The sequence below is a fragment of the Chelonia mydas genome, chromosome 2, assembly GCF_015237465.2.
Source record: "Chelonia mydas isolate rCheMyd1 chromosome 2, rCheMyd1.pri.v2, whole genome shotgun sequence".
In the NCBI taxonomy this organism is placed as follows: domain Eukaryota; kingdom Metazoa; phylum Chordata; order Testudines; family Cheloniidae; genus Chelonia; species Chelonia mydas.
The window spans coordinates 210,005,279-210,032,415 of NC_057850.1; the positions used below are offsets into that span (position 1 = coordinate 210,005,279).

General features: G+C 39.6%; 1 protein-coding gene across 4 annotated transcripts; it reads right to left on the reverse strand.

Moving 5' to 3' along the window:
• Nucleotides 1-503: 503 nt before the first annotated feature.
• Nucleotides 504-27,137, reverse strand: TMEM106B (transmembrane protein 106B). Of its 4 annotated transcripts, XM_037890598.1 has the most exons (9): nt 26,113-26,243; nt 23,702-23,770; nt 20,608-20,829; nt 14,434-14,497; nt 11,877-12,036; nt 9,867-10,007; nt 9,728-9,777; nt 7,607-7,660; nt 504-6,461 (listed from the first exon to the last, which is right to left on the reverse strand). In XM_037890598.1, exons 2-9 carry the CDS (start codon nt 23,730-23,732, stop codon nt 6,323-6,325), a joined length of 861 nt encoding a protein of 286 aa, XP_037746526.1. In that variant the 5' UTR covers nt 23,733-23,770; nt 26,113-26,243; the 3' UTR covers nt 504-6,322. The 4 variants fall into 4 exon arrangements, with proteins under 4 accessions (XP_037746526.1, XP_007053274.1, XP_037746527.1 ...); XM_007053212.4 differs by lacking the exons at nt 23,702-23,770; nt 26,113-26,243 and adding an exon at nt 27,001-27,137; XM_037890599.2 differs by lacking the exon at nt 23,702-23,770 and having other exon boundaries at nt 26,113-26,245.

Sequence of the window (27,137 nt, forward strand, 5' to 3'; positions counted from 1 at the left end):
CTTGGACTGACGTTAGTGGAAGTGCATTTAGAAACCAGACTAATGGCATTAGTGACAAATTAATCTGTTTATATGTTGGGGGGGGGGGAAGGGAGTGGAAAGTGTTAAGAATGAGAAAGGGTCTTCAGTATATTTTAATAAACCATGTACAAGACTTATTTTGAATAAGTTTTATTTTTCGTTTCCTTTAAGTTATTGTTCATACACTGGTGTTATAGAATTTTCCCCTATCAACTTGGCAAACTAAAGCATAATGGACAATGTGTACTGTTTAGCTTTAAAGTAATCCAATTTAGCAATTATGTTTCTTTTAAAATAAACTAACAGGTAAAAAAGTAGATCCTCAGGCTCATACAGGCTTGCTGCTAGAGAACCTCAGATGTACATACAACAACACTATGAAACTTAATCCATTAATGAATGAAAACTCAAGACATGAGAAAATCAATTTTATTAGAAAACATTGGATTGAAGTTAGTTATTAAAAAGCTACAGGATCCAAGTTTACTTTCAAAAATTAACTTTTAATAGCATTCTTTCCACAAGTGCACAATTCCTTTTAAAATTCCCATTAAGAAGTCCCTTTCAGAACTTTAAACACAAATAGTGATATAACTTAATATTCCCCTCCGTTTACTAACATTTTAAGACAACTGACGCATGTCCAAATACACTGACATAAGAAAGATTTACCATGCTTGATAAACTGAATGCAAACAGATTATATTTGCCACACAATTACAAAAGCAACAGTTACAGCTTCTATATTACAAAAATAGTTATCACCTATTAGCATCTCTATACATATATTTAGCAATATGCATTTTCTGTACAATGAACACTAATAGTGGTTAAATTGGTGGAAAATTACTTATTAAAACAAAATTAAAGGACTCAGTAATTAAGTGGCTTAATTAATATATAATGTAAAATCTTTAATGTCCAATAGACAACTACACCAAAACTGTAGACTTGTTCCCCATCATCAACCATAACAAATGGCAGTATAGTTACTGGTGCACTACCAATACCTAAAGCAGTGACTCAGCATTTTACTCCAGTCTAGGGAATACTTTCTGGTATTCACAGATCCCACACACTGGGGCTTGTTCTCTGCTCTCCACATTTCTTACCAATTAAGAACTGTTTCTGACAGAAAATGATGGGTTCTTGATAATCCTAAGTACATCAATGTCCCAAGCAGGCCCATACAAGAATAGAATTCCATGGCCAGCAGAAAAAAAAACTACTATTTCTTACCCTGTCAGTATAATCAATTAAATAAATTAGGGTTTAAGGGTTTCCCAAATGAAACAGTGTATGATGTTTTTGTAATACATCTAGTTGTTACCATTCCAGTGAGCAAGACAGTTCAAGACTGACCTAAAAATCATTCTAAATAATGAATACTATTACCTTTAGACCTCTTAACCCACTAAATTCATGTTTTTAACATGCTGAATAAAAAGTCTATTAGTTACTTATTATCCCAACACATTTCTGATTAATACAGTTTAAAGAAGGTAGGTTTCCCCTTCTAGAAAAGGAATATATCTTAAAGTGTTGCCAGACATGTAGTATTTTGGATTATTTTTTACTTAAATTATGACAAGTGTCAACCAAGGGCCTGATCCTGAAAACCTTACTCATGTAATTAACTCTTGCACATTAACTAGTCCCACTGAAGTTAACAGGAATATACACATAATAAATGGGTTGTGGAGTCAGGTGCCAGGTTATTGGCAGACAAAACTTACAAAATGTTTTCTGGTTATAGACTTGTTACACACATTTAAGAGAACTTCATGTTATATTTTTCAGCTTTTAACAACGGCAACTAAAAACATTTTGCCTGTAACACTCAACACACCACCTCCAAACATCTCAATCATTTCACCCTTTCCAAGGACATATTTCAGTAATCAGCTGGTAGCACTAAGTCCATGATGAAAATATAAAGCATCGCTGGTAAAGTAGTCTGCTCTAGTCACCGTACAGTGAAAAACGAAAACAATGTTTTGAATTATACTACTATTTAGCAGATTACTCACTTGGAGAATTTCAAGGACAGTTTGTATCAAAGTTGATCAGTGTGTGTGTTAAAATAAAGTTGCTAAATATAAGAGCAATGTTAATATTAAGGTAATACACACATCAGAAGTGCATTAAAACTGTCAAACTATACTGCATAGCAAATTATTACAAGCACACTGACCTCCACATTGCATAATTTTTAAAAATTGTAATCTTCTACCAAAGAGTCTCCAGATGAAGAAACAAGTTACAAATGTGGTGGAACATCTGGAAGGCATTTTTCTTCCACAATTCATGAGTAACAATGTATCATGCGCTCTGTCTTTCAGAACAAAAGTTGCCTTTGGAATTCCTCTACTGTGTATTCAAGCAGCAGATCTCCAGTATTCGTAGAATACTTTTTTTCTTTTCTTTTTTTAAAGATTTTGATAGCATATTTTAAATTAAACAGGGTTCAATTTTTCTAGTTAGAAACAGATCAAAGTGTCTAGTAGCTTATTGACCTAACATGCCATGCAGTTTACCACAGCATAAATTAAGCTTTTAGTTTTCTAAACAATGAATATATTTGACAGTTATGTTATAAAAGCACATTTTCTGTTTAATGTCATAACTGCACATAATTTATTATTTGTATTACCATAGTGCCCAGGATCCTGGTATTTGACCAGGACTGCTCTGTGCTAGGTGCTGTACAATCACAGAATAAAGAGGTGATCACTGCCCCAGGAAGCTTACATCATCCCAGTCATATTTCAATAGAGTTTCTATTTTAGAGTGCAACAGATCTGCTACAAAATAAAAACTATGAAAATGCAAGTGACAAACTATACCAGAGATATTGTTTGCATTACAACAGTGCAACTTTAAAAAGAAAATGTCTTACATTATAGCACCAAGTTACAAATAAAAGTTACAAGAAAATTACACAAACATTTTGGGAGAGTGTGGAGTCCAAGTTGCAGTTAGGATATTCATCTTCCTCAGCTCAAGAGAATTAGGTCTAATTTCTAGGTTTCCTCAAGTGCAACCAAACAGTTGGGATTAAAAGAGTGGTTTTTCAGTATAATCTGAATTTCTCTTTAAAAAGTTACATGTATTTAACAACATAAATGAGCCCAAAGGAGAAGAGATCAATCCAGTTAAGAGTAAGGGTATGGGTCATTTTTAACCAAATACATCTGGTATCAGCTGTTCTAGTATACACTTATATTAGCCTCTCCCTTCACCCCACATCGCAGTTCCAGAGTCATTTCCAAGCTAACACATTCCAACGGATGCAAAATAAGCACCTTAATTTAAATTGCATATCATCTCCTCAGAGACTTTGTGGCCAAATAAATCAGCATTTTACGAACCAAATTATACAAGGATATGCTTCACTATGGACCTAATTAGTAGCTTTGGGTGCTTCTATGAAAAGAGAATGCTTTCCAACCTACATTTCTTGTACTATTTCAGGCCCTGATTCTGCATAAGAACTCGCTCATTAGCCCCTATCATACACTCAGGTAGATCCCTTTTCAGAATCAAGCCCTTAGCAGTTAAATATTAAGAACTCTACATTTTTGTCATCTTGAACCAAAAGTTTCTTAGCTGGACTAGCCTAAGGAAAGTAACTAGCTTTTACACAGATGTATTACCACTGACAGCACTGTTCACAGAAAGACATTTTATTAATGGATCATTTTCTCAAAATAGCCAATACCAAGAAGCTTATGTAGAAGTAAAATTGCATAAGGTTTCAATCTATTTCTGAACCCACAGTTTTGCTCACGGAATGTTTTGCACTGTATCATTGGCAGGTTGTAGCCTTAAATCTGGCATGGCCAGATCCAGAAAGAAATACACCATGATTTAGGGAGATCCTGCAGTGGCAAAGTGCTCTAGAGGTGGCAACTCTTACCACACACTACTCTCTGCTGCTGGCACAGGGGCCTGGCCAGAGCCTCTCTATATCCCAGTCACTGGCTGAGAAATCAGCCCTTTTTAACTGTCAGCAGTTAGCTGCTCCACACAAATACTGGTACAAGCTCCGCACACAGCCATCTTAGTATCACCAATCACCAACCCCCACCCCAGGCATGCTTTGTTACTGCCAGCCATGGTCAAAGACTGGGCATTTGCAACTAAATGTTTATGTATATAAGAGCACTAGGTTATATTAAGTGCAGTAAAACTTTTTTGATTCGGATTTTACACCATTTTTCGAGTTTACAACCCACAACCAAAAATATTTTTAAGGCGGCAAAAAGTAACTTGGTGTTGAAATGCCAGCAGTGTGTCTTCTGGTTCAGTGTGAACTGACCAGCACTATTTACAGAATTGTGATGATTTAGAGTCCAATAACGCAAAGAGATATAGGCAGGCACACCTTCGCACCCATGCAGAACCCTTAGCAGGACTGTCACTTATAGCAGAGTAACTTTTTCTTTTTTTTTTTTTAAAATTAAATTGTGAAGTTTAGCTCCGTATAACAAAAAATGTGAAGGAGAAAACAAAAAACAAAATTACATTTTTAAACTTTCAGACTATTTCTTAACTGAAAAGTTACCTTTAGAATATAACACTACTGCCAATGAACTGGATTCGTATTTCTAATATCCTATGTTAGAAAGATATGGAAGCATTAAAGCGGCAGTACCTGTTATTTAAAAATACTGTTCATTTTAATTTAACAATCTAACCACTCAATAGCACAGTATACATTAACCTGTAATTATCCAATTTAGAACTAACTAAATCAGGATTCTTTTAACTAAACTGAAGACATTATTTGGATTGAAGTAAAAGAACAAAAAAGTATTTTAAAGACATTAAAGGTAGTCTCCAAAAATCAAAGAAATGTTAAGATTAAACATAAATGAAATTATGCTCCTCACAAGGTGAAATGCACAAGCACACAGTTCTGCGGCCAATTATACCTGGCTTTCAGTGAAAACATTTACTCAGATTATTTTGGTTTGTTATCAGAAAGTAGCCACATCTGATCTGAGTTCTTGTAGTTTAGTGTTTGCATAGGTACTTGCACTTTAAAATAAATAAATAAATAAAAAAGTCACTCTCCAATCTCATAATGTGAAGTGTGACAGCTCAAGAGGATTTGGGCAACTACTGCTTATTCAGTCGAGAGAGATGTTAACACTGACAAGTAGTTTAGGTACACATTCTTTATATTTCAAAGTGATTATGATTATATTTTCAGTTTACACTTAGCTGCCAAAAAGCCATATCTAGATTTCCTATGTACACTGTTTAAGTGATTCCGTGTAAAACTTGAAAGTGATACACTTGTACTCCAAACTACTACTACTACAAAAAAAAGGGGGGGAATGGTAACTTTATGCATTTTATATTTTTCATTATCCAATAGAGACTTCAACATTCTTTAACTAAGTGATGAATTTTGCAAAGCAGTCATGAATTTGTGTCATATGCATGATTCATTTTTAAAAATATGAATGTAATGAACATTTTCCATAACTTCCGATCCTGGGACACAGGCAGAGAGGAGGTAGAAACAAAAACAAATGAACAGTAGCCAACTTAACACCAGATCCAAAATTCCACATTCAAGGAAAACAAAAACTTTCATTCAAGTCAATAACAGTTTTGTTTGTGCTTAAGGGGGGGGGTGGGGGGGGGGGGAAATCAAGCAGTTAACCTGTAACGGAAGCATATCTAAAACAGAATTTCTATACAAAGAAAGCTGTAGTGTCGTAAGTTTACTAATGCATTCTCAAGTTACCACATATACAAGACATATCCAGACACTCTAAAGGAAACCGGTGACTTAAATAGAAGCCTTGATCTGTACTACTGTGTTATAATTTCAGTTCTCAGTAAATAACTTTTAGCTTATACATTTATTCCTCTCTCACAAATGTTCCTTAGTGACATTGCTTCATCTATACAGCTAAATATATGCACATTTACTTTAAAAATCTTGTAGCCACATTGTGCTGTAGGCAATAATCCAAGCTCTCTGTCTGAAAATTTAAGATGCATTTTTTGTAATGAAACAATCCGACAGAAATATCTACATATCATAAAAGTAAACAGAAGGGGAAATACACTGTTCAACAATTGTGGCTATATACATTTTGCACTTTTCCTCCTCCCGCAGATCGTATTGTAAGCGAACAGACCCTTCAGGGTTGCTAAGCTTTACACACACACACACACACCCTTTTAAATAGTAGCAAACCTGATTAACGTTTCTACTAAGACGAAGTCTGGCAGCAACAACAGCCATCTTTTTCTTCCTGCATCATCCACTCCGCCACTTTTACTGTGGAGGTCGAAGTACGTTTAGATATTCTGACTGGCCCATTTGATAAGTCGTGTTTCCACCACAGTCTACATACTGGTATCTCTCCTGGGATATTTGTTCAGAGTGGCCAAAGTAAGAGGTCGTTACTGTCACTCTTAAATACAGACAAAAAGAGAAGAGACGTTTGGTTTGTAAAGGCTACAGAAAAGGAATTTGTGAGATGATCAGTATTTTAAATCAGATATACATTTTCTTCAAAAAAAATTTAAAACATTTTATATAAATAAGTAATTTTTATTTCACATTAGTGGCTAGCTAAATTTTAATTAAAAGTTAATATTGTACTACATGCACAGAGCTACTATTATATGTGACTACACTATACTTGGAGAGGATGGTGAAACCAATGAAGTGGTATCAATTTACCCTAGCTGAAGATCTGATCCATAAAACACACTGCATCCGATGAAGTGAGCTGTAGCTCACGAAAGCTCATGCTCAAATAAACTGGTTAGTCTCTAAGGTGCCACAAGTACTCCTTTTCTTTTTACGAATACAGACTAACACGGCTGTTACTCTGAAACCTGTTGAGCTTTGTGTTTTAAAAATAGTCATGATGGACTGTATTCAATGTTATTAAGACAAAGTGTAAAAGCCCAAACTTTGATCTATTTTTTTATTATCTGGGTGCAAAGGAAAGGTAAATATTTACATCCAAACCATCCAAATATTCAACACCTCTAGTCTTCACACCAACACAAGAAACTGGCAGCAAGCTTGAAACAGAGACAATGTATACAGGTGGAGAAGAGATGGGTAAGGGACAGTTTCAGGTTTAAACTATAAAACCCAGTGAGACTTTTGTAATTTTTAAATTATAAAAAAAAAAAAATACTATAACCCTGCCTGCAAGTGAGCACAACTCATTTTAAAGGCTTTCTTAAAAACTAATTTAGCAAATATAACTTATCAGACCAATGGTCCTGGAGACAAAAGGTCTCCGGTCACAGAGCAGAGAGAGCACTGGCATTGGCTGTGCAAGTTTCATCACACTTCCAGGCTCCATGTTAAGGCAAGATCATATTTAAACAGCAAATAATTTCTTAAAAGCTGAATCATGCAAAGGAACGATGACCCATTTAGTAATTTTTAACACATTATAAATTAAAATGTTTATTCATTTTATATAGAATATATTTCCACCCATATTTAAGAACATTGTAGATGAAATTTTTTTCAAATACACTGAATGGCTTCACTAATTACTTTTATGCACAAATACAAGTGATCCATACTTACTGCATCATGACTACTATGTTATGCACTTTAATAGATGACAAGGTACAGTAATCACTGAAATAACAAAACCAGAATTAGACTAATCAAGTGATAAGATTTAACAAGCTAAAATACAGAACTAAAATTCTAATAGAGAGGATATTTATGTGCTCCTTGGTCTTTAAAGAAGCACTAAGTATGAAGAGCTGCTATTAATGTAAATTAACTATAAAATATTTTTTAGTAAAAAGTTGCTACAAATAGAGCATATTGGCATCTTCTCTACACACAAATCCCTTTTTAAGTTTACATGCAAAAAGTCATTCTATATAATTGTAGATTTTTTTTTCCCCCGTTAACTGCTTTTTAAAGTGGGGAAAGGGAAAGACTGTATTTTAACAACAAATGTTTAGTCATAGGCTTGCAATTTAAATTTAAATTTCAAGCAGGGGAAAGCCGGGCTCTGTAACCAATAGTTCAATTTAAATCTCAAGATATGGGCAAAGAAAGCACAACAGAAAAGCCTCAACACATCACTAAGGCTACGTTCACCTACAGCTTAAATCAGTATAAGTTATGTCACTTAGGGGTGTGAATAAACTGCTCGCCTGAGCTACACAAGTTACACCGACCTAAGCTCTGGTGTGGACAGAGCTATGTCGGCGGGAGGGCTTCTCCTGCCAATATAGCTACCACTGCTTGTGGGGGCTAGAGTAACTAAGGGCTTGTCTACACTTACATTTTATAGCACTCTAACTTGCTGGCTCAGGGGTGTGAAAAAATCACCCCACTGAGCGCAGCAAATCTGAGTGCTTTAAAGCCCTAGTGTAGATGGGCTCCAAGTGCTGGGAGCCGGGCTCCCAGTGCTCGGAGCTAATCCCCTCATGGAGGTGGACTACCAGGAGCACTGGGAGACCTCTCTCCCAGCGCTCGCGCACGACCACACTCGCACTTCAAAGCGCTGCCACGGGAGCGCTCCCACCACAGCGCTTTGAAGTTTCCAGTGTAGCCAGGCCTTAAGTCAAAGGGAGAGCTCTCTCCCATCAGCTTAGAGTATCTCCACTAGCAGCGATGCAGCTGTACCACTGTAAGCTCTGTAGTGTAGCTAGCCTAAGATTTCTGCCGGACTCCTGGTGCAAAGTTGCAAGGGAAAGAGTCAACAAGGTTGGCAGGCTTTTTTGATTAACTCTTTGTGCCCACCCATTTTAAATTTGGACATTAAGGAACATGAAAAATAATTATGGCAGTAAGATTCCGAGCTAAGTTATGTATCTGAATCATTAGACTTGTATGTATTCTTTTAAAAAGTGCAGAAAATACAAGTGTTTAAGCATTTGTAAGCTAAGTTCGTATTTCATATTTATTCTAATGTTTATTAGCAATATTTTTTTTAAATTTTCTCCAAACATACCAAGACACTAGTTCTCATGGAGTACTATGGCTTAGACCCTGCAACTGGTGTCTACAGTTGTATCAAACTGTAACTTTTTTTGACTATGTTTGAACTAAATACAAAAAGCTCAACTGAAGGACGTTCATGGACAAAAGATTCTTCATATTATGGTAACAAAAATGGCAGAGTTAAGTTTTACCAAACTACAAAATTCAGCTGAAATTTCAACCCAAATACATTTCTTTTTTGAAGTTATAAATGAACAAATGCTTATAAATTGTCTCCTCAATTGCAACCACAGGAATTACACCATTGTACATCTGTAGTGACATCCATAGTCCAAAGAGGATAAATATAAGGGATATAATCCCTCATGTTTGCATCACAAATCAACTCCCAGCCAGCCAGTTAGTTAGCAAAAAAAACTTTCTTGGAGCAGATTATTGTAAATTAGTCCATTACAAGAATTCTGGCACCCTTCTCTGAAGCACTGGGTGCTGGCTAATGCTAGAGACAGGAAACTAAAGTAGATGAACCAGTGGTCTGATTGACCACAGCAATGCCCATGTTCCTGTCTACCATTCATAAAAAAGCAGTATTTGCTTTACTACTGTATATTTAGTAATTCCTAATCCAAATATAGCACAAGTACAGCAATGTGGTAAATGTTAGTTTTTAGTGGGCACCATATATAGCATCATTAGTACAATGTTGTATACACACATGTATTTTAAAAGTCAAACACTTACAACATGTAGCTCATTTCATCCTGTATGACTGTGGGCACCATATAATCAATCTGGAAAAAAACCCCAACACTAATTCAATGAAATGATCAGAAAACACAAGATCAAATATGGCTCATTTCAAAAACATATCCACATTTACCTGCTTCATATCCAGTGGACCAATGTTGGTGATATTGTTTAGCCGGGCCTTCCCAATAACCGTTTTTGAAAATTGAACTTGGGCTGTAACGTTTGCCACTTCAACAGAATAATAATTGTTGTTTGTTATATTTAGGGTGTTCTGCCAAAAAAAAATAAAAAAATAAAAAGAGAACTTTAGAATTGCCCATCATGAGTTTCTTGAAAAAGAACCGTTTTGAAAACTGTTGAGTAGAAGACATTAAAGTGTCTCATATCAAAGTGAAATAGTTGTATAAATTATCTTTTGCTTTATCTATCTAACTCTGCATACTTTTCTAAACATATTATCTAAACAGTTACAGTATTTCTCAAATGCAGCCATCAGGGGCTTTTCTCTTGCGGCCACAACCTCCTCAGCTGTGATGGAGGGGTGGGAGCGAGAGGAAGTGGCAAAATAGCGGCCCTTCCCTGTTGCTCCTGGATGGACTGCACTGTTGTTACTGGGGCTGCCAGCAGGAGTTGGGCCTTGCCCCCCTCTGGAGACACCTGGGGCACAACACTGGAGGAGGAGCAGGCAATTGGTGAGTTCCTCACTTTCCCAGGTGTGATGGGGCTAGACTTTGGGCTTCAGCCCTGCTGTGACGGGGCAGCAGCAGGCCTGTTGCTCCAGCAGCATTGCTTCAGGCTCCAACCTCGGGCTCTGTCCCCTGGCCGTGGGGCTTCGGGAGCCGGCCACAGGGCTTCAGGCTCCAGCCCCTGCCTGCCTCCCCCAGCCACTCACCCATCCCATCACCCCAACCCAGGTTTAATTTGTCCCCAGACTTGCCTGGGCTGAGTAAGGCTGCTGTGAAAAGTGATACTTTTAAATAAATTAAAAGGATTTGGACATGTATATGTGCATATTTATTTGTTTTTCCTAAAGCTAATCAAGTACTTTAGGGGAAAAAAATATGAGAGCGGCCACCAGCCAAAGTTGGTGGCCACACTCCGAGTCCACCAAAAAATTTGTACTGAGAACCAACATGTTAAAACATGTTTTAAAACACTAGGTAGCATCTGGTGAAGGCAGACAGTGGTGTTTTCACAAATGTTAACTAATATTTTTACTAAATCTCATTTCTTATAGGATAAACAAGGTCTTAAATGGCAAGAATGTGAGCGTGGTAGAAGTATACCCAATTTTCTTCCTTGCAATATCTGTCAGCTCATTAATTTATGCAGGCTGTAACAGGAAATTCACTTCTGTTCACATAAAATGAACAACTGGGTTTTCAGCAAAGATTCCAACTCCATGAAGATTTGTGAGAGAAAGGAAAACTGAATCTACTTTCCCAGTTCACAGGAGAACATGGATCTGTAATGCATACACTACATGGGGAGCATTTAGCTATTGTATCCACAGAGTAGCCCCTTTTCTTAGCCTCCTTCCAGCATGCTGCCACCTCTGCACCAAATTATTTAGAGACATCCCTGTTCACTACTCTATCCAATTCAGCATGCTGGTTCTAAACACTTACGATACTTACATTTTAGGTGGCCACATTTTAAGAGGTATCCACCTCAACAGTTGCAATCACCTTGTATTCTATTTTTAGTGAAGTACAGGTATAGACTTAAGGAAGGCATATCTTTCTTAATAGTAGACCTAGAATCCTGGCACACCCTCCCAAAGCAGATCAGGAAAAATCCCAGTTTCTACCTTTAAGTCCTGCTGTAAGACCTCTACTGTTCCCCAAAGATCCAGACCAGATGAAAGTCTCACAGTAAACTGAGGGTAGCAGCCCATAAGTATGCAAATTGGAGAGAGAATTTGACCACCTGAACAGTTGTCACTATCTTTATAATCCACATAAAATGCCCGTTGGGGTAAACACTGTCATAATGCTTACAAATAAATGATACACATTATGTGCCTAGTAAAATTCTATATAATAAAGCATTTTTGACTGGATCCATACATTGTGTTTTAGGGGGAAACTATTTACACAAGTTTACTGTTCACTTTACCACAATGTTCAGATTGTCTTACCGTAATATTTAGATATATTATGCGCCTACTTGTTTCATAACTGACATATACGGACTTCACTCCAATGTATTCGACATCGATGGAACGAGGAAATAAGAAGAATACAGCCAGCCCAGAAAGGAGTAAGCATACAATTACAGAAGCAGTCACATAAAGTTTTCTGGAAAAACAAAAAAAACAAAAAAAACCTGTTAATCTAGTGATATTACCAACAAAAGTGATTTGTTATAAAATTCAAACCGCTCCTTTCCTATAGTTTATTATATAATAAATATATTTATTCTTTTTAAGTATATAAGCATTCCTCTGTAAAATCAAGATATTTAATCCAGTCTGTCTCAATCTTTCACTCTAACTCCTTAAATTCCATTTAAACTGAGAGCAATTAAACTGCATATTATATTTAAGATAAATCTTGGCGTATAGGTTAATTTTGCTTTCAAGTAGAGTTCAATTATGGAAGTAATCGATGTAATTAGTGACTCAAACTTCAACAGATATGGATGCTCTGGTCTAAAATTTTTAACCTTATTCTGGAGCCCAATTTAAGAAAAAGACCTCAATCAAAAAATACTCTTAATTTGAAATAGAACCCTCAGAACTGAGATAGCAAGGAAATCAAATTCTGAAATATTGTCATATATGAGAATGAGGCTCCCATATGCCTTTCAAGGCACCTTATCTTACAGGAAATAATATTTTATACTAAAGCTAAATAGTAATGCTACTAGTTTGCTTAAATGTCTGTTTAACTAAGAACTGTGACTTTTGGTTTCTTGGGAAAAAAAGCAAGGCCTACGAAATAAAGCCTTGTAATACGGCTTTATAAAACTGCAAATTTGTTCCAAGTTTTGGACAACAAACAAACAATTCTTCAGAACTGACCTACCATTGTACCATATCTAGATGATTCTTAACCTCACAGTATAATCTTCAAGTCCTCACAATTAAAGTTGTAGAATGTGACAATTTTCACATCTCGCCATATTTCAGTATTATAAAATGAGGTATACTAGCAAATAAATGAGTACATTTTAAAAAAAGCTATAGCTTCAGTAAAACACATTAGTGTTGGAAATCAGAACTTGGGGCTGGTTTAGCAGAGAGATGACAAACCTAAAAGAATTATAAAACTCTCTCTATTCACTAATATTTCCATGTGCTTGTTAATAATTGTTATTATTGCTAACATTACACTGTTGTCAAATTAAGTATTGTAGGATTTCTAATGTCTGCTAGACATGAAAATAAAAGTCTATTACAGAAAAATCCAACACATTTTGGTCACTATCATAAAATACATCATAAATCACTAAGGTTCAACTGGTTTAACACATGGGCAGATCTAATAAATTTAATACAGAGAACGCGGCAACAAAAAAGGCTAGACCAGAATGATGAGTTTACTGATCCTTGACACTGGATGACCAAGAAACTATCCAAAGAAATATATAACAGCAATTGACTTATTTGACAACAGTGGGCCAAATTCACTGCTGAGTTAGATGTGACAGTGAAGTAGTGTCTCCTTATGGCGGCAACGAATTTGGCCTTTTGCCTTCAGGTTAAAAGCTACTTTGCCCTTTGTCTAGAGCAGAGGTGGGCAAACTACGGCTCGCGGGACAGTCCTGCCTGGCCCTTGAGCTCCCAGCTAGGGAGGCTAGCGCCCAGCCCCTCCCCCGCAGCCTCATTCAGCTCACCGTGCCATCAGCGCTCTGGGCGGTGGGGCTGCGAACTCCTGCTGGGCAGCGCGGCAGTGTGGCTGGCTCCAGCCAGGAGGTGCAGCTGCCAGTCCTGCTGCTCTGAGCAGCATGGTAAGGGGGCGGGGAGCGAGGGGGTTGGATAAGGGGCAGGGAGTCCCGGGGGACAGTTGGATGGGGCAGAGGTTCCGGGGGCGGGGGGCGCCCACAGTCGGCAGACCGGGAACGTGGAGAGGGGCTAGATAGGCGTGGGAGTCCCAGGGGGAGTGGGTGGATAGGGGTCGGGGCAGTCAGGGGACAGGGAGCAAGAGGGGTTGGATAGGGGATGGGGTCCCAGGGGGGCAGTTAGGGGCAGGAGTTCCCAGGAGAGGGTGGTCAGGGGACAAGGAGCTGGGGGGTCTTGGATGGGTTGGTGGTTCTGAGGGGGGAAATCAGGGGGGCGGGGGCCAGGCTGTTTGGGGAGGCACAGCCTTCCCTACCCGGCCCGCCATACAATTTTAGAAGCCCAATGTGGCCCTCATGCCAAAAAAAAAAAAAAAAAAAGTTTGCCCACCCCGGTCTACAGTAAAGGCTACTGGATTCTCAAGCAATATACAGCCACAGTCTTCTAAAATGTTAATAATTCAATATAACTATAGCCCAAAAGATATTGTACTGCATTATGCACTGTGCTACAAAATACCTTGTTAAAAAACAGGTTTTTGTGCTACCCTGCAGCTCTGTTGTTAATGTTTTGAGAGTTAGTTTAAAAAAAAAAAAAAAAAAAAAAATCTATATTCTGATGCTAAATGTGATGCAATTTATCAGCAAAAGAAAAGATCATCATTTCATACATTCATATTCTTACTGTAACTTACGTTCTTCTTGGCCTCAGCCTCTGATCACTGTATGGAATCAGAGCCACAAGCTGGTTTTCCTGCCCTACAAATATACAAGAACAATTTTCAGAAATATCTTTAGGTGGACTTAGTTATCTCTAAACAAAAACAGTGCAAACAGCATTTTCCAGCAGAATTTAATGGCACGATGGATTTTTGTTTTTAATAAAAAAAAAAAAAAAAGACAGTAATTAAAACAACATTTTGGAAAGTGTCCTTAGGTATGGAACATCTCTTCATAGACTACACAAAAATCCTTTTAATTTCCCGTAATAGAACAATCTGTGGGTGTATTAAGGGACATGTGCTTTTATCTCAGAAGAAAAGTTAAGAAGCAATTTTTTGACAGGGCAGTGAAATGAAATACTGGTTTCTCTGGAAGACAATTATTTGTATTGCATTAGTCACCAAAAGCACCAAACAGAACTAGGGGCCCATTACGCTAGATGCTGTATGAACACATGGGAATACACGGCCCCTGTGCCAAAGAGTTAACAAACTATTCCATTCATTTCTGACCTCTGTTCCCTTCTTATGATTCAACAATAAAAATGTTTAATATTGTAAGCACCTTGGAGCAAAGACCAGTTTGTAATTCACTATGCACACCTATGATGGATAGGAAGTGAATAATCATCAATGAGTGAGAATTAACAATCTGAACAGCATGGCAGCAAAAGAAAAAGAATGACTAATACCAAAACCAAGCTTGCAAGGACAGGAACTAGTGTTATTTGGGTCAAACCTTTAATGTCAGGACCAAGAATTTTGCTCACAATATCTTCAGTTGCAAACAGCTGAAAGTTTACCAACACACTCTCTACCAAGTATCAACAAATTATTCCTGGGGCAGTGAGCTGAACATCTATGAAAGTTCAGTGAACTATTATCACACCTGCACTTATATCAACACTTCGGAGGAAAAAAACTCCAATGTGTAGCTTATATGACAGACAGAAAAAAAATGGTGAGGGAGATGAAGATCACTTATGATTGTTTGTCTGAAGAGGATATACAGGATTATCATTGGGGGTCTGAGCCCAGAGGTACTCTAGCATGTCTGCAATGCAACTAGACATTCATGGATGACCTGTGCTAATTGACTCAGGCTCGCAGGGCTCTGGCTAAAGGACTATTTAGCTGCAGTGTAGATGTGTGGGGCTGGGCAGGAGCCTGGGCTCAAGGACCCTGCGAGGTGGGAGGATACATCTGCAAAGAGACTCACAGCAGCAAGTCTCAGAGCCAGGTCACTTGACTCGGGGCTCACATTATGGGACTAAAAATAGCAGTATAAAACATTCTCAGGCTGGAACCCAGGTTCTGAGATCTACCTCCTTCAGGGGTCTTTCCCCTGCACCCAGTGTACAAGTTCCCTCAGAGGGCTAAACAGTCTAAGAGCTACAGGAGTTTTCCATACGATTCCTACTAAAGGCACAAGACCTACGAGTTAGTAATTTGTCCACATGGTATTTTTTTTTTAGGGGAAAAAAAATACAAGTCCCAGTAAATGAAACAAATACCTAAAACTTAAAAGTACAAGCAGGACTTGCATAGAAGAGAAGTTGAAAGTATGCAGGTTATTTAATGTGAAAGTTGTACAAGCAGCAGGAGAGGAGATAAGGCAGATGTAGCAACACAGCATGTGACAATAGTTGGTTAAAGTGTGGAGCCTAATCACAGATATCTAAATATTAATGGCACCATTCAGCTCAAGCATAGCTTTTGCGATAAGGTATTGCAAGGGGAGGTTAAAATAAGTTGAAGCACACTGGTTTCCTGTCCACACCAACAGACCTCTACATTTTTCTTAAGAACCCACAGCCTCTTCTCTGCACAGTTTTCAGTTATAGACTCATGACTGGGTAAACAACAAAAACAAAGCCACACAAAGTTTCCTCAGAGCACAAAAATCTTTGCGTGAAGAGCTAGAAACATGGTAAAAGGTTTGAGAAAAATTCTGGAATATTTGTTCTTGTTTGAGAGAAACTGAAAAAAATACTAAAAATAGTCATGTGATTGTTTAAATATAGTCTTCAAACTTTGTGAAAAAAAGTATTGTAGTGCTACTTTTATTTTTACTCTGCGCTGTGTTGAACAGCTGGATTTTGCCAAAAGACAAGAAACAAATTCCATATGATTGCTACAGTTTAACAAAAGCATGAATAAAAGTACGTTGTGCTCGTAATTCCAATTGTGAAATATAGTCTCCTATATTCAAAATTTTGTTACCTATATTGAAATCTCATTTTATAGCACACTGAATTTTAAAATACCAGTTCACTCTATTAGCCAATTCTAATGAAAATATTTTATTGCAGACTTTCATTAATTAGTTCACATTTTAATGTTTAGTATGAGACATGCAAACCAAATAAATGGTTTAATAAGTCACCCTAATGCAAAAATTGAATAAGGGTATGTTTAACAGTTTTCTATTTTGATTTACTAAACAAACATTATATATTAGAAACATCCTCAACTTAAGTGTTACCTATTAACATAACACCTAGTATTACCATAACAGGATGATTAAAAACATTTCTATTTAATTTGTTTACTTGAAATATTTGACAGCCCTTTGTACGGGTCTTTCACATGGCAATAGGAGAGAAAAATATATGGTTGTAAAACTACAAAAACAGAAGGACTTAGGCCAGATGTGATGCCTAATGATATTAAATCTTTTAGGTTTATGTAAGCCACTACACTGATACTGATATTAGTTGGAAATTACATTGTCTTCAAATTTGTTGCTATTTTTTAAAAATCATTTTTTTTCCAATGGTTTTGGAGCCTTTCCTCCCCGAAGATTCTGAAATGCTTTACAGACTGTACTTGCACAAGGACTTCTAACCAATACTGAAATACAGCTCTCTCTGGAGTAGAATGTGGCAGCCGTTCTATGCCAAAACAACATTTTACTCCTGGGGGAATTCTGCACCAAAAAATTAAGAATTCTGTGAACAGTATTTTAAAATTCTCAAAATTCTGCATATTGTGGTGTTTTGACAAAATATAATCATGCCAATTTCAATTATTATGGTAATTTATTTCTAAATATCTGTCAGCAAGTATATCAATACAAACCAAAAAAAAGACTTTGGTAATTTTTTTTTGACAAATAGTTTCCTTACTAGGCATATTAATACAGAATTTTGAGTAATTCATTTAAATTACAATACGGAACTGTATTTCTTGCACCCGTCAGAAGCACTACAAAGGCTTGGGGGAGTCAGGGGTAATGGAGAAGCTGAGGGAGGAGGAAGGAGCCTGGAGTGAACCTGGAGGGTTGTTGGGTGTGGGTGGGAGAAGTATGGAACAGGGTTTTTTTGGGGGGGGGTGGGGGAAACTGTTAGGGAGTTGGGGAGCCTCCCCCATGCAGACCATGGCTGACCCCAAGTCTCTCCCATTCAGTCACACATATCTGCTCCGCCCCCACATCCCCCACCCCCATGGGTTTCTGCAGTCTCCTCCACCATCCCCATATATCCCTGCAGCCTCCCCTCTCCAGTCCCCATGTGGCCTTGCACCTCCATTCACATTCAGCCCCGGCTCAACATTGTCACCCCACTAGCTCTGAGCCCAAGCCCCAGTCTCTCCCCCCCCTCCCCCCAAGCCATTCTGAACAACAGTCTGTGACCCGCCCCAGCAGCCCCATGTGTCCCACTCTGTCTGTCCTAACTTGGCTCCGCAGGCAGGGTTCTGTGATGAACGTCTACTCCTGGGGGAATTCTGCCCCACTGAACACTCACAGAATTTCTCCTCCCCCCTCCCACCCCCAAATTACATTACATGATCCAGAAGTGCTGCAGTTCTGCCTTTTGCCCACCAGCGGCTGTTGTGGTGCCAGAACAGTAGGCTGTGTTCATGCTGCTGGCTGTTCTGGCGCCACAGTGTCCTCTGGTGGGCGAAAGGCAGAACTGCAGTACCTCTGGGGCAGAATGTATTTTCTGTGGAAAAAAAAGTTCTGTGGGACACATGAATTCTGCGCGTGCACAGTGGTGCTGAATTCCCTCAGGAGTAACATTTTTATGAGGGGAAATGAAGAATAATTTGCCAAATTAAAGATGCAAGAGTAATTTTAGGAAGATTATACTTTGCAAAAATAGAATTTGATCAAAATGGGGCTAGTACACCTAAGGCTGTGTCTTCTATAGGAAAAAAAAGATGAGCTAACACATGGTAATATGCTAGTGACGACAAGTTATAATTTTCACACATATTAGAAGGTCAGGGTAAATCCTAAAAGGAACATGTAAAACTACAACTTTCTGGTCTTCACTAGGATTGTACCTCCTGTTACCTAACGACACAGTAAGAACTCTAGTGTCATCAAAACAGTCTTCTACTGAAGAGATGGATTTTGCTTTGCCAGGGGCATCTACTAATCATTTGACCAGGCTAACTAGAATCGGTTTGAGGACTGAGGCTGAACATTTCCAAACGATATCTGTAAAATACACCATAATAAAGGATACAGCTTAAAACTAGTTTGTGACAGCTTTAGATAGAGAATATTTAGCACTTTAAAAGTGTTTATATTTTCAAAGCAGTGTACACCAGGGTACTTGAAGGTGCATGAATATTTTTTTAAACCAGAATGCTGAATTTCAATAGCACTAGGTATTGGTCTTTGCCCATATTCTCACATTATTTACTAGCTAGCAAGAAATTCTCCAAGGAATGTCAGGTAGAAAGGATAACACCACCATATGATGGAGTCCCATTAACTATTTCATTCTCCTGATCAAATATACCTTTGAGGACCTTTGCAGCAAAACTGTCAGGAGCTCCAGCACGCACAGACAAGGGCATCCTCTTTTAAGGGAAGTAGAAGTAACAAGGGGCATCCAACAATGCAGTCACAAGAGAAAATCATTCTATGTCCAGAAACACAGACAACCTATTTAAACAGATTTTCCCAAGCCACAACTGATGTTTACTATTCAATGCATGCAAAATGCATGGCTTTCAAAAAAACCTCTTCTTGTGGTATGCACAATACACAAAAGCATAACAGAGAGCAGAATCCCTCAATTATGATTTTAAAAAACAGAATACAATGTATGTTGAGAATTATTGATGGTACTATTTAAAGAGGTCCAACAGCCTTCTTAAAGGCACAAAAGGCTGCTTTTTAAAAGAGAAAGAAGTAAAGCTTTTAACACAAGATGCAAAAGACATCTAAAAGGAAAACGCTCTATCTGCTAATGTAGTTTCCGTAAAGGCCATTTTTCACAAGTATTCGTAGGTCATTTTAAGAGGTGTAATAATTTAAGGTACAGATTGTCTAAGCAAGAATGACGCCAGACTCTCTGTACCCTAGTTCCTTACCATAGTCTAAAGACCATATTATACCTACCCTTGCCTAAATTTCTCCATCTATAAAATGGGAACCACACACTATTTACCAGTTATAAAGAGCTTTGATATAACTGTTGACAAAAAGTTATTGTATAAAACTGCAAAGTTAGAATTGTTAAATGTTTGGGACCAATATGTATGATGAAGTACAAGCTTACACATCAATCATCAAAATTGTTACTTTACAAAACTAGTCTGATCATTTTTGTTAAAACAGAAATGTATGCTGAAAACATTTAACAGAAAAAACAATCAGAAGACCGTATACTTGATGGACAGTTAAAATTCTGAATTGACTCACACGTTTTAAAAATAAAGGTTAGTGAGAACATTATTAAAATAATATTCTTAAGGGTGCAGGCTCTGATTATCACAGTATATATTCCAGTGAGAGACCTCATACAATGTCTCTCTGTATAACTCTGCCTAGTCATTTCAATATAGTTAAGGGATAAAACACCTAGATACAAGGAAGTTAAGAGCCCATAAGCACAAGCAAATCAAGGTTAAAGTCTTGCACTGATTTTCTCTGATACAAATATTAAAAAGGTAATTTATAAAATGTTGATTCATCGCACTCAATCTGACTGTCTTGGTGGTGCAGAATAATAAAGGATACAGCTTAAAACTAGTTTGTGACAGCTTTAGATAGAGAATACTTAGCACTTTAAAAGTGGTGCAGAAATAGAAGAGGAAAAACAAATTTCAATTACAGAATTGTAGCTATTGGATGCAGGGTATTAGTTTCATTTACAAGGAAATATGCTTAATTTTATCTATAACACCTACCACGTGGAATTCTCCCTGTTCCCTGGCAAGTGGGACAAGTGACACTGTCTCTTCCTGTAAATTCCACATATGGGAACTGTGACACATCCCCATTTCTTCCATCTTCACTATGGGATTCAGAATGAACTAATCCATTCCTCATGTTTTCAGATGCTGTACCTCCATCATAGCCATCTTCCTTACACGTATGTAAAGGCAGGTGAGAAAAGGATTTCCCCATGTCTAATGGTAGAGAAAGTTAGAAGTATGTTTTAGGAAAAACAATCAAAAATGGTTTACTGTCTTATGCTAAACCTAAGAGGCACTATTAATACTGAATTGCTTAGGAATTAAAAGAACCCAATTCATTTGGAATTCATAATAAAATGAAGTCAGAATAAAACAAGATGAAATCCGAAATTAAACAGCTGACAATTAACAGAGGTCACTTTGAAGCTCTACAGCAGAGAAGTCAAACATATAACTTGCAGGATCCATCCAGCCCTACAATTGTATTTATATGGCACACAACATTCAGATCGTCCAAAATGGCAACTTTTTTTTTTTAAAGTAATATTTGCAACTAGGACCACTAAAAGGAAAAGTTTCCAAATATAACTGAGCGTAACTGTTGCAGTCATATCTGCCTGAGTCTGCAAATAGCCTGTAACAACGACTGAGAAGTGTGAAAGCTCCTAGACCCTATTATCCTAACTGGACATCAACTCTAAAATTCAATTATAACATTTCAGCAACAACATTAATTATTTCAGTGCTGATCATTTTAGCAAAAAGAACGAGGAAGGAAGTGAAGCCAAGCCCCAAGGAAGGTGGGATTTAGGAGCTGCTGCAGGGAAAGAAATGTAAAGGGGAATAACCCAGGAGACAGAAGAGAAGAATATAGGCAAGGAATGATGAGAAAACAATGGCAGAGACAGAAATCATGACAAAGGGGAGAAGAGCTTCCTGTTGAGCATTGCTGAATAATAAAGTACTACATAAATACCTAAAAGTTACCTAAAATCAGGGGTGGGCAAACTTTTTGGCCCAAGGGCCACATCTGGGTATGGAAATTGTATGGCAGGCCATGAATGCTCACAAAATTGGGGGCTGGGGTGTGGGAGGGGGTGAGGGCTCCAGCTGGGGTGTGGGCTCTGAGGTAAGGCCAGAAATGAGGAGTTCAGGGTGCAGGAGCGGGATCAGGGCTGGGGCAGAGGGTTGGGGAGCTGAAGGGGGTCAGGGGTGCAAGCTCCGGGTGATGCTTACTTCAAGCACCTCCCGGAAGCAGCGGCATGTCCTCACTCCGGCTCCTACGCGGAAGCATGGCCAGGCGGCTCTGTGTGCTGCCCTGTCCACAGGTGCCGCCCCTGCAGCTCCCATTGGCCATGACTGCTGGCCAATGGGAGATGTGGGGGTGGCGCTTGGGGCAGAGGCAGCATGTGGAGCCCCCTGGCTGCCCCTAATCATAGGAGCCGGGGGACAGGGGGAGAGGGAAATGCCGCTGCGTGGAGGGGGGCAAACCCCAGACCCTGCTCTCTGGCTGGAGCTCGAGGGCTAGATTAAAACATCTGAAGGGCCGGATGCAGTCCCCGGGCCGTAGTTTGCCCACCCCTTCTCTAAATAGTGGGTGTATGGCTATGCTCCAGGCTAAACAGTAGGAGCATTATGACTGCAGAAAAATGACTCCAAGGTGAAATAATTTGCAAGTGTCTGTACCTTTCTAGTAGTAAGATTATATAATCTACCACTATCAGTGTGGATAAAAATCAATGTTTAAAAAAAAAAAATCAGATTTTTTTTAATTTAAATCGGATTTTTTTGATAAAAAGCTTTTTGAAGGAAAAAACTATCTAAAAATTGTTTTTAATTAAGATACAGTATAGCTCAAAGATATCTCATCATGGAAGAGGGATTATAAATCCTAATTCTATAGTATGAGACAATATATTCATGTAATGTTTAAGAAAAGTTTTGTAAATGAGTTCCAATAGTTCATGCATTAGGGACCCAATCTTATGGGGTTCCACAAGTTTATGTATAGATTATTTAGGTTAATCTTTCTATCTAATCAATGGGACTCAGTGCTCAGTCTAGAAGATACCATCAGAGATGCTTAGTTTTGCAGTTCTCAAACTGAGGATTTGTCTCCCCAGAGGTAACATGCTTGTTAACAGAAAAAATGTTTTAAATAAATAAATATTTAGAGGGAGAAATACCAGACCTCAACTCTATTGTCCCTCTGCACATTTGCATACACAGAGTCAATCCCTTACCTCTCTCTAAAAGTGCAAAGTTTCAAAAATCCGGAATACGCAACGTTGTTGTTTTAGTTATATAAAACAATTTAAATGTCTGTCCAGTGATGTTCTCCTCCTAATACAGCATGGCAAGAAAATCCTCCAAATATTAATGATTAACCTGTTGAATTGGAGATAGTTCACCTCCCAATGACTTCATAAATATCTGCTTCAATTACCTTTGGTGAATGAAATAACCAACCAACCATTTCATTTTCTGATATACCTGTAAAACTAATGTGAAAAGTTCTCAAAATAAATCACTGTTTAAAAATGTATAGTGTGTACCTTCTAAAAATGAAACCTACATCTATCGGAGTTGTGAAGAATATGTATTAAGGTTATAACAATTAACAAAAATGCACTTTTATGTAGAAAACCATGATTAAATCGAGTCTTCCTGACTAGTGATTTAAATCAAATCCACCCTGACCACTATCAATCTTTAATGCAAGGTAGCACATCAACTACCATGACTTAGCTTACAGTCTTTTACAGAGTTTGAAAAACTCACTTACTAATGTATAGCTTGATCCTGCACAAATTATTTAGATAAAGCTCCCATTGAACTGAAAGGGAATTTTGCTTTAGTAGGAACTGCAGGATCATGCCATTAATTTCCACTATGGTACTAGAGAAAAAAAAAAATCTAAAATATAAAAGAACTCCATTCCTGCAGTTGTACAATAAGGTGTCCCATATAGAATAAGTAGTATTTTGAGAACTTGCATGCGTTCCTTTTGTATGGACTTTTCATATTATTTCAATAGGTGGTAAAACCTACTGGAAAGGATAGAAAAAGGTCATACGTTACTTACACTGATATCTTACTGATGGTCCCAGCAGCATTACTACATCATTACAGTTGGGTGTACACAGACATTTGTCTGAATTAAAAATCATGAATGTGTGTCAATATTCATGACCCATGGTTTTAGCAAGTATTCATACACGCCTAGTTTTAGTCACAAGAAAATTCGTGATAACGAAACCTACTCATATGGGTATTCTTTCAACCATTTTGAATGTGCTTTGAGGATCTGGGCATGATCCAATAATGGAGCTGAAATACCACACAACTCAAATGACTAAAAACACAAAGCATATTGTAAACAGAAAGCATCCACAGCACAAGCTGCAGCAAGTAGTTTGTGAACAATTTATAGACTGAAATATGTTCACACAAACCATTTAAATAACAAATTTACAATAATTTGAATTTGTCAGCAAACACAGAAATAGTTTCTAATTCACTAAATTATTCACTGATTACACAAGATGGCTCTGCCCCTCTGTTGTCATCAGTCCACTTAGAGAGTTTTATGATTCTGCCAGAGCCTTGGAGGCTGAGTTCCTTACCTCAGGCAATAGAGGTTATTGCCTACACTGCAGCTGGAAACATGCCCCCACTCAGAGCAGGTAGACAGGCTCACACTAGCACTGCTGGAGGTACTGTACTAAAAATAGCAGCATGGACATTGCACCATGTGCAGTGGATGGGGCCAGTCACCTGCGCTCAGACCTGCGTCACAAGGTCCACACTTATTTTTAATGCTAGCTCAGTCAGAGCAAGTGTGAGTCTCTCTACCTATGCTGAAAGGCACAGTCTCTAGGTAGACATACCCAGGGGACCATACTTTTAGATCCAGAGGTCATGGATTCAATCCCTGCAACTGTTATTCTACAACTGCAACTAACTCATCCAGCTACACTGCTAGAAGATTCAAATGCCAACTGTAACTGAAAACTACCATTCCATCTATAACTTAAATATTTACACCTCAAATCTATAAACATCAATTCTGAATACCTCAATACAATGGGATTTAAAAAACCTTAACATTTTGTAGATGAGAATACAGAAAAAAAGCAATTAGGGGAGCTGCCTGATCTCAAAACTACACAACAAATCAGTGTCAGAACCAAGATTAAACACATGAATTCCTGGCTTCCAATTTGTAGTCAACTCCTTAGACATAATACTTCTTAGTACCACACTACAGCCTATATCAGCATAACTTGTGTCACTCAGGGGCATGAATAAACCACTTGCTGAGTGACATAAGTTACACTGACATATGGGTTCATACGCACAGCACTATGTCGGTGGAAGAGTTTCTCCCGCCAACACAGCTTATGATGCTCATGGAGGCATTTTTTTAAAGTCTTTACCAGCAGCACCACTGTACATATAGACATGGCCTAAATGGATGCAACTTTTCTTTTAAAAGACAGATTAAAGGTGGAGTTCTTATTTCACTCTACTATACACAAAATTAAATTGCCACTCTAAAAAAAGCAAACAAAATGATAATACACCCAGTTTTAAAAGCGATTTTATTGCAGTTGCCTGCTCTATCAGCTGAGGATTACTAATTACTATTACAAACTCTCCCAAGATATAAAAGGTAGAAGAGGAAAAGAGACATGACTTGGTATTCACAAGTCTGTTCAGCCTGGGTAGGCACGTCTAATGACGTGCAATATACAAGCTTTAACAAACTCCTTGTCAAATCCCCGCCTTCAGCTATCCACTAAGTACACAGCAAAAAGTGTTGCAAGAAAACACTTGAAACTTGGGACCTTGAAACTTATGTGCTGTGTGGACAAAACAGAGAGAGATAGCTCTCAGCGCAGACAGGGCCTATAGTGTGTTTACATTTGAATCCCACAACCCCCATCAGTCACAACTGGAAGCAGAAGGTTTAGTTTCACCAGAGACCTAAATAACCAGCTAGTGGAAACCTCCCCACAAAACACACACATCAAAACCACAGCATGACAACACCACGCCTTAGCTAACCATCCCACCTCAGCACACAAGTCGGCCCCCCCCATAACACCGCTCCTAGGCCGCAGGTCCCACCTCAGCACACACACCCCGACACACCGGTCCTGCGCCACCCATCCTACCTCATCATACAACTCCTACCCCCCCCCAAGGAAATACTGATATTAGATCACACATCCCCCTCGGCACACAACCGCCCCTCCCCCCACCGCTCCTGGGCCGCAGATCCCACCTCGGCGCACAACCCCAGCAGCGCCCCCCGCCCCGGCCAGCAGCACTCAGTGACCCCGGCCCACCAGGCCCCGCTCCCACCGCCCAGGCCACAACAGCATGACACGGCCCGGCCGCTCCGCCCCGCTAGGCCCCCCCGCCCGCCGGGATGCCCGGCGCCCCCTCGGCAGCACCGACGGCCGCCGCCCCAGCTCGGCGCCCTCTCACCTCCGCGGCCGGGCTCGGCGGCTCGCTCGAGGCAACTGGGCTGCGTGCGCGGCAGGGCCCGGCTCCCGGCGGTGGGCGAAACAGCGACGCCGAGCTCGGGAGCCCGGATCCTTCCTCCGCGAGCGCAGCACGCAGGCGCGGCAAGGAGGGGGCAGGGGCACCTGGCTAAGGGCCGACGGTCCGTAGGGGCGGGGCTGAGGCCCAGCGGCGAGCGCCCCGGGGGGGAACCTCTCAGCCGCCCCTCCGGCCTGGCGGGGGCCTCAAGCCGGGGCCGCTCTGCTGCGGTACGAAGGTCCGCGTTGCAATCCCTGTCCGCCTCGAGCAGTTCGCAGGTTTGCTCTAGCGGAAGCCCCGCTAGAAATCCCCCTTCTCCGGGTGCTGCTGGGCGCCGTGACCCGCGGGGAGCAGCGCCCGCCGGGCTGGAGAGCCCCGGGAGTCAGCCGTCGAGTCCGCTGACGATGGTCTGACTTGTTCCCCCGGGAGCCAGCAGCGGGCTGGGCTTTGCCAGAGCACAGGCACGGCGCAGCCCTTCCCTCAGCGGGGCCCACAGCTACACCGCTCAACGGGGCCTCTTTTCTTCAGCGCCCCCGCCTGAGCCCCTTGGACCCCGACTTCTCCTGGAGCTGTGCGGGCGCCGCTGCTGGCCTTTACAGCATCGCCAACTCTCATGATTTCATCCCAGCCAGGTTTTGTAACGTTCAGTGATTTTGTTTCTTAACGCCCCAGCCTCCTGGAGTCTTGCGAAAGATTGTTTTATAGATGGGCAATACTGCTGGCTAGATGGTTCCTGTCTCTAGCACAGGAATATTGATGTGGGGGAAGGGCTTCCTTTCCTTCTCCACATCACCCGCTTAACAGTTTCAGTGGCGACTTTCCCATTGTACCTACCTTGGGCAAGTGGGGAGGGAGCAGAGCAGAGATGTGTGTGAGAGAGAGACACCCCCCCCCCCCCCCCCCCGCACCAGTCAGCAGAGCTGACCACGCACAAGGGAAAGAGTAAGCTGCCTCCCAAAAACACAGGAAAT